Source organism: Charadrius vociferus, unplaced genomic scaffold (assembly GCF_000708025.1).
Source record: "Charadrius vociferus isolate BGI_N301 unplaced genomic scaffold, ASM70802v2 scaffold190, whole genome shotgun sequence".
Classification (NCBI taxonomy): Eukaryota; Metazoa; Chordata; class Aves; order Charadriiformes; family Charadriidae; genus Charadrius; species Charadrius vociferus.
The window spans coordinates 6282348-6298567 of record NW_009646608.1 but is presented as its reverse complement, the minus strand read 5'-3'; the positions used below and the strand labels follow the sequence as shown (position 1 = coordinate 6298567).

At 41.5% G+C, this 16220-nt stretch overlaps 1 protein-coding gene across 1 annotated transcript in view; it reads right to left on the bottom strand.

The window, feature by feature from the left end:
• The window catches only part of AGBL1 (ATP/GTP binding protein-like 1), a 372591-nt gene that overhangs the window by 203100 nt on the left and 153271 nt on the right, over positions 1 to 16220 (bottom strand). The window contains exons 14-17 of the mRNA XM_009887663.1: positions 16019 to 16167; positions 12398 to 12485; positions 3770 to 3914; positions 437 to 590 (exon numbers count right to left, since the gene is read on the bottom strand). Of these exons, the coding sequence (XP_009885965.1) occupies positions 437 to 590; positions 3770 to 3914; positions 12398 to 12485; positions 16019 to 16167 (536 nt within the window). The remainder of the gene's footprint in view (positions 1 to 436; positions 591 to 3769; positions 3915 to 12397; positions 12486 to 16018; positions 16168 to 16220) is intronic.

The following is a 16220-nucleotide window of genomic DNA, read 5'->3' as shown; positions in this document are numbered from 1 at the left end:
ACACTTCAATTGCTATCCACAGCTGGGAAACAGTGACCGTATACTTTTTTAATTTAATTATTTTGTAAGCTTGAGACCTCAAAATACATAAGTCATTTCCGTTTGGAACACCAACACACAAAAATATAACCATATTTCTTTTTGAATTGGTTACTTGAACACAGTTTCTTACTGTTGGAGATATTTGATATTGAACTTTGTAATTTTTTCAGATCGTTAAAGAAAAATTTGAAGTAGAAAATGGTGTCAGCTCTCCTCTGTTTAAATCTGTAATTTTAAGAAGTGTTGTAATTGGCTATTCCTCATATTTAGATTTCTTTTTCCAAAGTGCGAAAGGCAAGAAAATCAACATATTTGCAAAACAGGCTGTCATTGCAACTTCTGACATGACCACAAGTTGCCAGCATCTTTTTTAATGCTTCATTTGGCTACTTACAGAATTGCTCCAAGTCGTCTCTTTTTTTAGAGTCTGGCATGGCAGTGATCGTGAGCAATGGGCATGGATTTCCTCCTAGCGTCTGGCAAAGCGTCTGCTGCCTCCAGTAAACCTTCTTGGGGTTCCTATTTTGTTCCAGGATATCAAGATGAGACTGCGAAACAAGAAAGGAAGGAGATTTATAAATGAGTTCATGGTCTATAAAGTCGCTGTGTGTTATTATTGGTACTAATTTCATCTCTCGCTAACTTCCCAGCTTCCCTCTTCTACTAGTTAATATCATCACCTTTTACATCACCCAAATATGCACAAGCCATTCAAGAATATATCTCAGTTCACCAAAGCTACAGAGGACCATTACTCTTATATCATTTTACCTGAACTCTTCCTGGGTGCTTTTCTTAAGAGCGTAAAGGAATTTCTATGCATACATGAAGTCCAAAAGAGAATTGCCTACTCCTTATATTTTAATAGGGCCTGTGTAGAAACGTGAGAAAATTCACCATTTTTGAGCGTTTATGGAACTGACTGGTTAGTTGTCAAGTGAAACTCAGGAGCAACTCCACACCAGAGGCAGCCAAGAAGTTTACATAGAAAGAACATTTTATACAATCCGTAGTGGGGAAATTTGAAGAGCATCTCCCCTCCCTACCCCCCCAAGTTTATGGCAGTTTTAAACAATTCTTAAGTCCAACAGCTTCTTGATAAATTTGAGAAAAAGAATTGGCAGCTTAAAAAAAAAATATTACTTTTTTGGAACTAATTCTGATTGCCTCATTAGACACATAGCCGCTTGCCACCCACACACCAGATGACGTGTAGTTCTCTGTTTACACTGCAATTGCAAGTGGCAAGATTAGTGTAAGTAATCCTATTGCAGGGTGCTGCTAAGTGTTGTGGAACACCAGTTGTCTCTCAATTGGTAAGAAATAGGTCCATTAGAGTATGCACACTTGTCCTAACAGTACTTTAACTAAAACACCAATTCACGCTACAACCCTTACATGGGAATTTTTTGTCGCTACAAGTCAGGGCTAAATTTTAAGTAATGTTTATGGGACAAGACATTCCTGTTCCTCAAACCTTGGAGCTCATCATCTTGCAGGCTGCTTTCCCAGTTTCAAATGCAACCACAGAAGTGAAATTTACAGTCATCTATTTCATAAAACAATTAACATACTGTTCCATAAAGTAAATTCAATTATTAGACGCATCTAATGATCTCGCATAGATACAGAAAACTCAATATAGTCATTTACTATTCTGGTTCCTGGTACCCAGTGACACTTAATTGGGTAGAGCTGCCACAGTGATTTCGGTTAGATATCCAAACAATTAACACTGATGTAAAAATAGATAAATTACTGTTCATAAAATAAATGTAATTACTAATGGACAAAAAATAATGAACTGCAGAGTGCATTAAGTTCAAATAGGATTCCGCAATGTGTATATCCTGCAAACATGCCTGTAACTATTAAATATATATGATATTTAAAAACATTCTCAATTACTAACTTCATACACAAGTTTATCTTCCTCCCCAAAGCACTATGTATTTAATTGAGCCCTTGGGTTCGTAATCACTTTTAATTTATTACCGATATGTAAAACCAACATACTTCACCAATGGACAAATGCTTTAAAATGAAATCTACGGGTGCACAATCCTGATTTAGTTTATCTACTGTGGAAATTAAAGTAACATGGAAATGTGTAAGCTGCATCACTCAACATTTTAAATTAGACCAAGCAAAGACGGCTTTTGGAATTATTAGATGCCACAATTTTGCTTTAGCTAAAGAGCTAGACATGATGATCTATCAATATTTTTCATCCATAATTCCCATTTACCAAACTTTACGGTCCTTACAGAGTCTGAGTTCATTTAAACTTTTCCTGGGGCAAAATTCCCTTTAACTTCAATGAGCACTTTATTTGAAAAGCCAGTTGAAATACTTCAAGACTTGGCCCTGCAAGTCTAGGAATAACATCTCTTTCATCTCTATTCTATTCATTCAGGATCAGGTGAGATATTCAGGGATTCCCAGAGCATACAAACTCTCCAAGTCTCTCTTGCTTTTGTGCCAGCAGAAGATAGAAATCAATAACAGTAAAATAATGATGAGGCACTGCATTTCAGTAATAAAGTATGGTGGTGAATAAGTCCACCGTAAGTTCTTCAGCATTGCGTTTGTCTTTTCCTCTGCAGACTGTAGTATATACATGCCTCCAAGGCTATAGGTCAAACCCCACTACTGGAGCATATTGTCTTCCTCATTGATTTTGAGGAGTAACTGGTACTCATAAGCCTAATGAGAAGTGAGTTGGCAGGCATATTTTGGACTCTGAAGGCTTGACTGGCCCTCTCCCAGATATTGGAAGCAGTTTCTTTGAACATCATAACAGGATGCAAAGCAGTTGACAAGAGACTGTTGCTTGACCGGGAATTAATCTAAGCCTAACTCTGCTGGCATACCACGCAGCACGGCTAGAAAATGAGAGAGGACACTGTCTCCCTTGAAAGCAGAGTCTTTCATATCTGGTAATGGTAAACTGATACCATTGTGAAAAATAGAGTGAGCCCAAACTTCACCAACCCACACCAGCATTTATTGCCCAGAAGTGCTGACAATTGAAACTGGGGGTAGAAGGACAAGGAACCAATCTACCGAAACTGTCGTCTTTTTCAATAGCATCTTTCTCATCTTTAACAACACAGCAAAGCAACTTCCAAAACTATTCATTTCCCTTCTTTTATCCTACCTTCCTTTCAGACCTTGGGCTCTTCTACATCAATCAGAAAAAGCACATCGGATACATTTCCCAGCAAATTCCCTTACCATCCACCCCTGGCCACAAAAAGCTGTAGAAAACAAATCCTTCCCCAGAAAGCAAGTTTGGTACAATTCAATAATACAAATTACACCTCGGACTTGTATTGGTTTAGATTCTGTACTGACAGCACTGGTGGGGGTGTCACAAATGCCTACTGGCACCGAGGAAACAGCTGACAAAGCATTCAAAATGAGGTCCAGCACTGGGGTACTGCTGGGTGCAGCTCTGAAAGCTGAGCTGTTGTTACCTTCTTTCAGGAGGAGCAGCCAGCAGCTTTCACGTCCAACATCATTATCTTTAGCGCCCTGCTTCTCACCCCAGGCAAACAGGGACATCTTTGGTTTGCGTTATCTTCGGACTGGTATAAGCACTAACGGTCTGTATCCCAGGTTATCCCATACAGAAATCTCTCTATACTATCTCAAAATCTCATACCCAAGGCAGCTCCAAACTGTCAGGCTCATTAGCTTATCTAGGTAGACATATCAGTATTACCATCATTGTGGAATAAGTGTAGGGGTAATGATAGGCCAGATAGCAGACATCGTCTTTGTGAGGGAACTTGATGCTGAAAGTGAGTGTGTAGTAGCATTTTCCTCTCATGCCTCCATCTGCAGCCACACTGCAGGAGTAGTGGTTTCTGGAGAAAAAGAGAGAGAGAGGAGTAGATGGTTATCACTTCCAGATGCATGTTCAGAGCACCGAGAAGCATCTACTCTGAATGAGTATTCATCTCATGCTGTAGGTGGGCTCCAAACTCAACCAGGCTTTGCACCAAGACTGGAGAAAGCCCCATACAAGTACAATCAACCCAATCCCAGCAATGAACAGGTACAAAAATATAACACGGTGCTAAACAACATCCAGCAACACGGCAAGGCACCTACAGGCTATATGAAAGAAGGAAGGTTAGAGAAACCATGGCTTCGCTAAACAGAGATGCAAACAGGATCATAATGGTAAGTACCACTGACCAAGGTGGCACACCAGATTCAAGGGTGTCTTGGTGGCTGGAGTTAAACCACAACAGCAACCAGGACCACGCAGCCGCTTGCTCAATCTGTACCCCCCTCACCCCCGGTAGGGGAGGAAGAAGAGGGAGAAAAGGAGGGGAAAAGAAAAACACATAGGTTGAGATAAAGACACTTTAATAGAAGGGTAACAGAAGAGGGGGAAAAAATAATAATAATATTAGAAGAATATACAAAACAAACAACACAAGTCACTGTCACCACCTGATGATGGATTTGAGCTGTCCATCCCCAGCAGCAATCACAGATCCCTGTCCCTTGGCCAACCCCCACTTATATACTGAGCATGATGTCTATGGCATGGAATATCCCTCTGGCCAGCTTGTCCTGTCTACACTCCCTCTCAGCTTCTATGGGAAGCTGAAAAAGTCCTTAACCAATGTAGACACTACTTAGCAACAACTAAAACAATATGTGTTATCAACATTATTCTCCTACTAAATCCAAAGCACAGAAGCTACCAGAAAGAAAATTAACTCTATCCCAGCTGAAACCAGGACATTTGGGATTCACGCAATACAAAGACCAGCACAGGGAGTTAAGAGGCAAAACTGCATGTGGCAGTACTGGGGACAGCCAGTCCCTGTTAGCCATGTGCTGCCGATGGATGGGAGCACTCACATCGGAAAATAACAGTTTCTTTCATTTTGTGAAGGTGCACATAAGAAGCCAGTTAATACTACTTCATATAGCACAGTCCAGATGTATTTAAACTAATGCATTCAGCTAATACTGCTGTATTGCTTCCGACATCCAAATTATCTTGCTCAGAGATGCGGGTACCTATTCACAGCCCTGAACAATGCCATGTGAAAACATTCTGTGAAAGCCTGGAGATTTAGAAAACATGAATACCCTACCAAACAAACCATTCAGTTCCACCACAGGAAAATAGATATTCCAGGAATAATAAAAAAATAAATAAATAGGACATACATAAAATTATTTCAAATATCACCAAAGGCTCTTTGCTGAGCAGGAAGAGAGGGTTTGGGTAGAGACTGCACACAGAGAAGCAGCCTCATACAGATTTGTGGGTTGTGAGACACCCTAAAAAGCATCTTTTGCATACTTCTTTCTCAAATTCTTGAGCCTCTCCCTGTCAGGGAGCAGCAAGGACCCGTTGCTCCCTAAAAGACAGGGAGTTGAGCTTGGTACGGAAGCCAGCAGAGCCGGAGCCTGGCCAGCCAGGGTCCCCTCCCCCAGTACCTGAGCCAGGAATGGCAGACAGGTTCAACCACAGGTTCAGCCACGTGTCCAGATCATCAGACAAGTTTGTGGTGATGAAGCAGGTCTGGGTGAAGCCAGGAAGTTTTTCCATGGGTCAGGATCCATATCTCCAGAGTTGATAGCAAAGCACAGACATCAGCGACTGAGCTGGAGCCATGCTACCACAGAGCTCAGACAGGGACTGGGTGGCCAGGACAGAACTTAACCAGAGCCCCTGAGCCAAGGGTGTGGGTGGAGGACCCTGGGTGAGGCTGGTCAGGGCCATCAAGGTCTACTACTGCACTTGGGCCCTTGACAATCCCTTCATTAAGACTACAAAATCTTAAAGATACCTTTTCAATCTAGTCCCAGGACCAGGTGTCTTGCAGGAGACTGAACTCTGATAAAGAGATGACTTTAGTCTAAGGAAGAAAGTTTTCTTTCAGCAGAGATGAAGAGACAATTCATGCACTTTAAGGAGAAGCCTCACAGCAAATCGCATCCGTAAATACATTTCAAACAATATTTTTCCCCACATTGCACCAATTATGCTGTTGCTGAACCTTCTGATTCTGAAGGACTGTGAGGTTTCTTTGACAAATGTTATCATCAATGTTGCATTAAAATGCAAAATAGAAGAGGCAACCAAAAGATGCAATTTCAGCTCCTGAAATTTACAATACTAGTTTATTTTGCTGCTGTTCATTTTTATTCAAAGGGGTGGAAAGAAAAGATAATTATTCTTGTCAAATTCTCCAAAATAATCAGCTCTTTTTCATAAGGAAGACACATACAATGCTGCTGGGTTTTCACCTGAATTTAATATTGGGAACATGTGGAGTAAGTGATACTGACTGGATCAATAGGTAGTACAGGAACACTGAGTCACAGTGGCAAACTGAAAAGCTTATGATTTTATTCTCAGCTGAACCCTTCACCCCAACATTTCTTTTGCAAATAAACCATCTTAATAGTGGACAAAGACTCAGAAAAAAAAATGTAATGAACCCACAAATATAGAAACATCTGCTTAGCTATTATGTATGTACTTCAGTGGATTCAGGATTTGAGCCTTTTTTTTTCCCTTTTAAATCAGGACAGTGACATTTAATTTAGTTCCTGTTAATTTTAACAGTGAAGGATAATTAAGAACCATTTCTTGTATAACATGTAAGGAAAACTCACCTCCCTAGCCTCTATTAGATTCATTGTCACTTGGACAGTTAGATGACCGTATTCATAAAGAACTGTCACAAAATGCTGAGATCTTCTGAGCCCTCCCCTCCAAATTCACATTTGTATTTAGAGGTGTGGGAAGAAGCCAGTCTTCACAGGCAGATACTGCCTAAATATCTCACATACACATTATTCCCACCTGTCCCTCATGCTCCAATAAAGGCTTCTCCCTCTACAGTCTGTAAACATGCAGCCAAAAGTGCCTTTCCTGTCTAAAACGGCCATTTAACCCAGAGTTTTTGCAGCACCAGACACCTCTGACCTTGATGCTACCCTGGTAGTCAATGGTCCTTACTCCTGACCGCACACAGATCGCATGATCCTGAGGGCACCAATGCACGGCGCTCTCATTACACTTTTTAGCAGCACATTTCATTCTTGTTACGAGCACCTCTGCTGTTGCAGCAAACTGCCCGCCCAGAACAGGTATTTCCAGACTTTTGAATCACTTCTTGACACCTGCTTCAATCTGTAGCAAACAATCTGGTAGTAACAGGAAGTTTACAGGTGGCTTTGTGAGGTTTCAATATTCCTCACTCGTATTAAAAAGAAAAACCACCTCTGTGTAAGCAGTGTAAATGATCATGTATTCCTACTGCACATAATCTGGTCTCCTCATGATCCATCATACAATGCAGTAGCTCTGAATCTTTTAAAAAGAAACCTAAATAAATAAATAAATATTTTTTCCTTTTTGCCTCCCTCTCCTTCTACTGCTGTCACCCCAAGATGGCTCTATTGCCTCCTTGCTCCTCCACCAGGCTAATAGTTTTTCTTCCTCACCCCGTTTTCATCACAACACTCTACCATACCAGCACGAAGCCCAAATTAACAAGCAGGGAAGAAGGAAGGAAAAAAAAAAAAGAGAGACCCTAGCAACATCTGGTCCTCACTGCCTTATGTGTGTTGTCTTTCAAAAAATGTTCAAAGTTTCCCACGCTCTCTAGAAACTAATACGCTGATTATTGGCAAGAAAATAAGAGACCCAAGTGTGGGATTTTTAATCAGCGTCCAAGCTTTATCTACTGTGCCTTTCAGTCCCTTTGTAACAGTGGAACCATTTTGTTTCCTGTTCTCCTTCAGAAACAATGTACACGTAGTATATTTCTAACATAGCTGTGATGGAAAGTTAAATAATAATTATAATACTACTTATCACTTACTCTTCATCATAATTTTTTGAGCTTAAGACCTTTGCAAGCATTATCTAATTGGAACTTGCTTCCCATCTACCTATTGCCATTCTTCGAGTGGTGGATAAGCGACTCGAATTTTCCACCCTTTATACATGGGGAAACTGAGGCACAGACAGGTGAAGCCACTTGGCCAAAGATACAGGTAGGCCAGTGGCAAAGGACCTGGATTGTAACTCAGGAATTCAAAAGCAGCAAGCAATACAAGAACATCTCTTGGTCATCTCATCTTTAGACTTCATATCTGCAGCATTTACAAAACACTAGTAGGTGATGGAATGTGGCGTTGTATCAGCTTAGACCAAGATGGCAGAGAAAATATCACCCTCCTAGATTTCCTGGCCATTTCAAAACAGAGTCCAAATGGAAAGTATACTAATTATCACTTCTAATCTGCTGATGCACTCCCTTTGTCCAAAATTCTTCTACCACCTGGAGTCTGGTGTCCTCATTTTACATGCCCTGACAGTCTTACATTTCTAAGTGTGGCTGCTAAGACCAATATGCTTTAGTAACACCCCGGTTCATAACAAAAAAAAAAACAAAACAAAAAAAAAGTATTTAACAATTTATGGGGCATGGCTGTTATTTTGGGGTCTGAAACATTAGAAACTGGAAAACACAGACCACAACTTCCTTTTCAAGGACCAAATCCACGTTAAGGCATTTTAATTCTCAAGACTGCAAGCAGAATCTCAGTCAAAATAGAATATTCCCACAGCTGTCTTGCTATGAAGGCCTTCAGTCCTACAGTAAAGGTCAGGTGCTGTCAGATTGAGACTGGTGTCTCAGCCATCTCTTGTAGATATCATTAGAACTGAGGGGTGGCCTGCTAACGCTATGACAATGATTTCACCTAATGTGAATATAAAGATGCTGAAAAGACCTAGTTCTGACACCGCTATGATCACCAAACAGTGAAGTCTTTAGTGGTGAGCTGAGAACAAAACACTCCATGTACCTCATTACTATCTGGGAAATGACTATTGTCTGGAAAAGCTGGAGGTTAGATAATATGCTTAGAATGAGCCATGAAACCAAAGCATAAGCACATTGTCACCAATTCAGCATGCTGCCATTGTTCCTTAAATAATTTGCCGGAAAGGAACATTATTCAGCGCATAAAAGCTGCCAAGACAGCAAGTGAATTAGATGATCTTATAGTAACTGCAGCTCTGTTTATCACGGGTGTATCCTGTCACTTCACAGAGAAGCAATAAAACAGAGCAGAAGTGTCACTCAGCTTCCTTTTGACAAGAGCACTGCTAATATTCACTGTAACAAAAACTCTTGTGAGACATATGGGAAAGGTACGCGACGACAGAGCTGTGCCACAACATTCATCTTTATGAGTGAACTATCCCATCTCCAGTGAAGATGAATGTCAGCAAAGATCAGCCAGTGTGTATCACCCAGAAATCTTGAGAATGTGCCTTTCCTCCCACCGTCCTTCAGCTCAGAGGTTGCGCTCAATAAAAGCCCTGCTGCAAAAGCAATTAAGGGCATCTTTGAGTTCTTCCTTATTTTTATAAGTATATCACTCTTTTCCCATATTTATGAATAACTCCTGGTAAAAGTAACTAGTTGAGGTTCCCTTCAAAATGTGCCAGTCCGACCCCAGGATACCTGTGACTGGGGTGAATGGAAATGAAGTGAGCTCTTTCCCCAGAACACAGGCAGCACGATACCACTATAGCAAGCCCAGCTCCTCTTATTCTGAGCCAAAGTCTGAGCAACCCCAAACACACTTTCTCCCTCCCACATACAACTTCTCATGACTGGGAATCTCTTCTACAATCACTGAAACAAAAAGATCAGAGTTTCAGTAGAGGTGAAAGTGCATATATGTGTATTCTTGTATATACAAAACCGTGTAAACCTGGAATGAGACAGACAACAAGTAGTTATACTAGATGAGTATGTTGACATGTAATTCAATGTACAGTTAGAAAACACAAAACATTCCAAATCAATAAAACTCCATTCTCTCACAGATTCTGAACAAGAATCTGATCACAAGCTTAATTGTACAATCATGGCTTAATCTTGGAAGTCAGCTGCTGTTTAATCACTGCACAATAACTGCCTTGTTAATGACACGAGGAGCCAGTGCTGTAGTAATCAGCGCGTAAAGTTTGCCCAACCAGAAGCCCATGCACACAGAAGCCAGAGGTTACAGGCACGCACAGGGAAGCCACTGCACCACACAGCTTTAGCTCTTGAGGTAGGAAAGGTTATTTGAATAAAGGTGAGTGAAAAGTACTTGGAACAAAATAAAACAGCTACTCAAATTGCTACAGGCAGAATGTCACGTTGAGAGAAGATAATCTGAGCCTCCTGCACCCACATGCCCCCCCCCAAGAAAAAAAAAAAGAAGAAAAAAAAAAGGAAAGAAAAGAGATTATAACAGAGATTTGGGATGACTTGGAATATTATTTTTTTTGTGTGTGTCAACACAAGTTTGAGGTGCTGCTAACTTCTGGAAGGCAGCCCACTGCACCATTGTTTGGGTTTATTGTCTCAACAAATCCACTTGCAAACATAGCCACCTCTGAACCTAACAACAAAATTGTGAACTGGAACACAAATACAATTTCTTACAAAGAGAAAGCCCATCATTTCACATCAGTTTCTAAAATCAGCCTCAGCATATGAGTTCATGAAGGAGTGCCATTGAGAACACCAGAAAAGTTCAGCTCTGTCCTAACACCACTACTTACCACACCAGAAAATTATCATTTTGTTAATTGTGTTAACACCTTTCTGCTTTCTTGTATTTCCCTGCCAGTCTGCAGTCATTGGGTACCCCAAGCCCCGTGCTACTGCACAGGTATTAGGGGCAGGGACAGGACTTTTGGTTTGTTTATATAGTGCCTAATTCAGTACTCATGGAGTCCTGAGACACCAAGGCATTTTGGTGATATAAATTGGTGAATAGGAATCACGACAGAAAAAATAATTAGAATGAAATAAAAAAAAAAAATTTTAAAGGGAGAACTTGTCACTCAGGCATTCTCAGCCCCAGCTTTCAGGTCATGACAGGTAAGGCCAGAATAAAATAGTTAATTAACACCAAACACTGCACTATTTCATTACAAAGTATGTGAGCTTCACCCATAATGCTTTACCAGTCCATCCTCAACGTGTGACATCTTTTTTCCAGTGCAGGGCTCCTCTCCCTGCTTGCACCACCCCAGGCTGCACCATTCCCAGGCATCCCATTCACAGGCACTCAACCAAATACTTTTGATCCCACCTGTAATTTTCCTACTCGTTCTATTCCGTCCCCCAGCCTTCAACTCTGCACAGATTTTTCTAATCCAAACTATACCAATTACTTAGTCCTGAAAACTGTTTCAATCACCATCTTTAAAATAATCAATAAATGTTGTGGATAACATTTCGGAATCCTTGAAAAATAAAACAGGGTTAACTCAACCTGCTGAAACCCCAAGCTCCACACTTATCTCCTTTGACTGTAATGACAAGAATGAATCAGGGATCAGTTTTCTGCACGGACATAAGATACCCGAGTGAGAATGTTTCTCACATGAGACAAGCTCCAGTTCAGATATAAGTTAAAGATGAAACTGATCTAGTGTTTTTCTTCCGAGGCTCTGACACACCACAGAAACAACCTGAAACAGGGAACTTGCATAAATATCAGCACTGAGCTTGTCAGAACTCCTTTACACCACTGTTGCCTGGCTCCAGCAGAAAGACAAAAGTTCCCATAGGACAGTGAGTGAGGCTAATCTCTCCTGTTTCTGCTGTCAGGACAATACGGCCTATATGGTGCCAATAAGTGTGGGTCACAGAGCGGTTTGCCTCCTAGGATTTGTGTTCCAGCTTTGCAGAGAAGGGAAGCTCATGAAGATACTAAGGTATAGAGATAGATCCACAAACAAATAAATAAATGTGTGTTTGTATATGTCTATTTTCACATATATATTTATATAGGTGTACATAGTGTATATACACATACAGCCACCTACCCCCAAACACCCCTATGTATATGCTAACCCTTTCTTTAGCCCCTCAGCTCCTACATCCCTTACAAAAGTCAGTGTATGCAAAAGAAAAACAATGATCCCACCCAGCTCATTTCTCACTGGGCGGGGGAAAAAGCCACCAAACACCATATTTGTGGGTGAAGCTTCCTCATATCCCTGGCTGCATCAGCAGCAGTGGTTCAAGCACTGCCCGTTCCCTTTCCTCCTCCTGGGGAAGTGAATTCTGCACATGCCCCGTTTCTCCCCAGGCATCTAATACAGAAATCTCACTTGGAGCTGTTTCCTGAAGCTGGAAGCACGTAACACATTGAACTAGTGCCAATTTAGAGACATAGGAAACAGGTGGCACTGGTGGTCAGAGGTTAACAACATCAATACACTTAACAGGAGGGGAACGCAAGGGAAAGGAAGCCACAAATTATTCACCAAAAAGGCACTTACTTGTAGTAGCAGATATCATGGCCTGCCCGAAGCCAGCGAGGCCGGCCCTGGAGAGCTTCCTTCACTGAATACATGACCAGTTGCATCCCTACAGAAAACAAGACAGTTTCAAGTGACATGCCTCCCCAGGCTGGAAACGACAGGGGTGGGGAGGAAAACACTAAACAAGCATCATCACTTTTTTTGTCTGGGCTCTCTCCGATAGCTTATGCAAAGTAAATACATTCCCCAAAGCCCCATGCTTTCTTCCCATATAGCTATGTCTGTACAAACAGCATCTCCAGAAGAAGTGAGCTGAATAGAGTTCATTAGAAAATAAATGATCTGACTGACCTTTGGAAAGGAAGATCTTCAAGCCTCTCTGTTTACAAACAGAGGAAGGGAAAGAAAAGAATAGGAGTCAAGGTATCAACAAGATCAGTAATTTGGTTAGTCCAATATTTTATGCCTGGCTGCACCATTATTGAATCCTCGGTCCTATGACAGCATTAGAGATCTGCGGAGCATCCAGTATCATACCTTCACAAAGCAAAACTGGAAGGTGGCTTTAAATTTGCCATTAGACCTAAATAATACCTATTTGTCATAAATGCTGATAACAATAGCATCCATCTTTGTACCATATTCTACCAGAAGATGACTTCTGCCCAACCTCCAAAATATTACCATTTCATGCCCTGAGGTACGAGGCTTTCTCTGATCTGAGTGGCATATAAATGACTGGATATTAGGAAAAATTTCTTCACTGAAAGGGTTGTCAGGCTGCCCAGGGAAGTAGTGGAGTCACCATCCCTAGAGATATTTAAAAGAAGTGTAGATGTGGTGCTGAGGGACATGGCTTAGTGGTGGACTTGGCAGTGCTACGTTAACGGTTAGACTTGATGATCTTAAAGGTCTTTTCCAACCTAAACAATTGTATGATTCTATGATTACTCACAGCTCCATGAAGCCAGCCCACCTGCAGACCATTTTGGTGTCAAAATTCCTTTGCTCTACACACATGCCTGCTCTTTTACAGATGGGGCAAGGATTCTGCCCTCACCAGCAAAGCTCCCTGCATGGGGTGTCCCTGGTGAGGTGCTGGTGGCTGCAGGGGTGGCCTCTGTCCTAGGGTGGTCTCCAGTAAACCCAGCCCAGCCAAGCTGAGCCCAGCAATCATGCTGGCAGCACTTCCGTGAAAGCGTATTTAAGAAAGGGAAAAACACCCTTTCAAGAACTTACGCATGTTGACAAGTTGCCCCCAAGCCTTCTCTTGGCTGTTCTTGTGCTGGGAGGAGGTGATGCTTGAAAGTCATTAATACTGACGACATATTTCCATAAGCAGCTATTCAGTTTCCCTTCTTCCTTTGGATTTCTCTGTTAAACTCTCCAGTGCTTTAAGAGCTTGCAAGTATACCTGCAGAAATGCTTTCCAGCTCACCTTTGACTGCGATGTGGGGTAGCACTAACTAGCCTACATCTAGGAGTAACCTCTATATTGCTGTCGCCTGAACTAGTGCTGTGTGCCCCATAAAAGAAGTGATTCTGTGTTTGGTTCCAGGCCACAGGCCACAGTGAGTTCCAAGGGACACAGGCCTGCCCAGCAGCCCAGTTTATCAGACAAGGGATGTGAGGCTCAGGGTCTGCTGTGCTCTCAACGTCCCAAATTCCAGCTCCTGCCCTTCCTCAGTGAGTCCAAAGGACATACACAAACTGCCTCTGAGCGATGGTTGATACTGGTCTGCCATCTCATTTTAATTACAAAAAAAGAGAAAAATCTAAAGTATCAGTTTTTCCTTTCCACTTTCCCTATGGAAACATTCAGTTTTAGAAAACAAACACAGATCAGGCTTCTGACAAAATCTCATTATTTCCCATGGTAGAGTAAGTTGGTGGAAAAGGGTGAAGGAAAGAGGTGGAAGCTGCACCTCCTGACTTGCTCTGCTCCTGGTCACAGCTATATTTCATGAAATACCCCTTTTGTTGATTTGAAAATTACACAGTGCCATCTAAGCAAGAGCAAAAGGGAAGGGAAAAGTCAAAACAGATCAGTAACCAGGAGCAGTAAAGTACTGCCACTCATTGACCTTTGGCAGTACATCATAACTGGAAGCTTTTAGTATTTTGGCACGGGTATTAGCTCAGGGAAGTGCAGAAGGAATGTAGCGAATAAACAACATCTCTTACCAACAGCCTGTGTAAATACTATGCATGTGCTGGAAGGGGTAGTGAGACTCACTCAGCCAAGCGAGATAAGCTAGAGCTGCACTATCCTCTCAGAGCAGAGGTAACCCACAGAAGTATTGCTTTACCAGCCAATCCCACGTACAAGCCACACAAAAGCAAGCCACGGCTTAGCCTCCTTACACCGGATGAGGTTTTCACATTTTTCTTCCAAAGATATTTTTCATTGCACGCTTGAACATGTGAATCATGTAGAATTTCAGGTGCACAAAATGAGATTATAAGTGCTGACAACAGCAAAACTAGCAGATAACAAGCAACCTTCCACCAATAATAGCCAAAATCTCTAGGTTTGGAGCTACTGGTGGCTGTATCCGAGGTTGTATTGGGGTTTACAGTCGGATCTCAACGAACTTCATTTTCAGGCTGCTATCAGACACACCAACATTGAATTGTTTGGAAATTCAGGGAAGCAGAATAAAGTGACAAAAGAAAAATTTGTTTTCATTTGGGAACTATAGGAATACTTGAACTCCAGCCCTTAGGGTTAAAGAGAAAATGCCTTATAATTCATTATGCCACTCATCCAGCCAGTTTCACGAATACAAGTGACAAGTCATTCCAGCACCTAGTGCTATTTGGTTTAGGTACATTGGTCCTGAGAGAGTTCTCCTGGTGGTGTCAAAGGCTGAATCCACAGGGCTTCAGAGGAATGCAAAGTCTGATATTAGGGGCTTATTAAACATTCCGAGTCAGGTCTTGAGCTGGTGTAAATTAACGCAGCTCCATGGAAACAAATAATTAAAAAAAAGCCTGTGCCAGCTAAGAATTCAACCCACAGTCTTCATGCAGAAGAAATAGTTTCTCTTCTAAAATGGGCACTGAAAGCTGGGATTTGCCCTGCATATTTCTGAGCAATGCCACCTCCGTCCTGAACCACAGACCATGACAGGAGCTCTACGACAGTCTGGAACAGATATTTTTTTTAATCATTAATATCAGCAGAAGTCTCAGCAGGTCTAAATGCAGAGATGTCTTTCTGGATAAGCCCAAAGAATCATGAATATTTGTTTGAGGATTATCAACATTTATTTAAATCTTAGAAGTACTTTCCAATCCGGTGCTGCTCATTCAGTTGCAACAGATTGTCTTTTTTTCCCCCTCTTCCAACACCAGTGACATTCTTCCTCAGTTCTGGTCTCTAAACACAGAACAATGACATATTTTTCCCTGCATATTTTTCCTCTCCCAGATCTCAATATTCAGCTTACTCCTCAAGTCCTCCTGAGGATAGAGAAGGGTCCTTTGACAAATTAAAAGTAACGCTTTTCGTGGATTTCAAGGTAGATAAGATTAAACTTAGTCTCCCTTATAGACATGGGAAGTTCAAAACCTTTACGGCATTAAAAAGATGTTCTTGAGAACAGAGAACTATCCCAATTCCCCAAAGATTCATACCGTAATTAAATTGACTATTGAACTTCTCGCAGTTGATAATATTGAAGCGATAGGGAACTGCTAATTTCATGTCGCGGACTTCAAAGTAGAACCACTGGTGATGCTGGCTGCTGTTGACATCTGCGTTCATAATTAAGTCATACTCAAACCTGTTAAAGGAAGACAAAAAAAAAAAAGTGTTGGCCATGAACACCCCACCAGT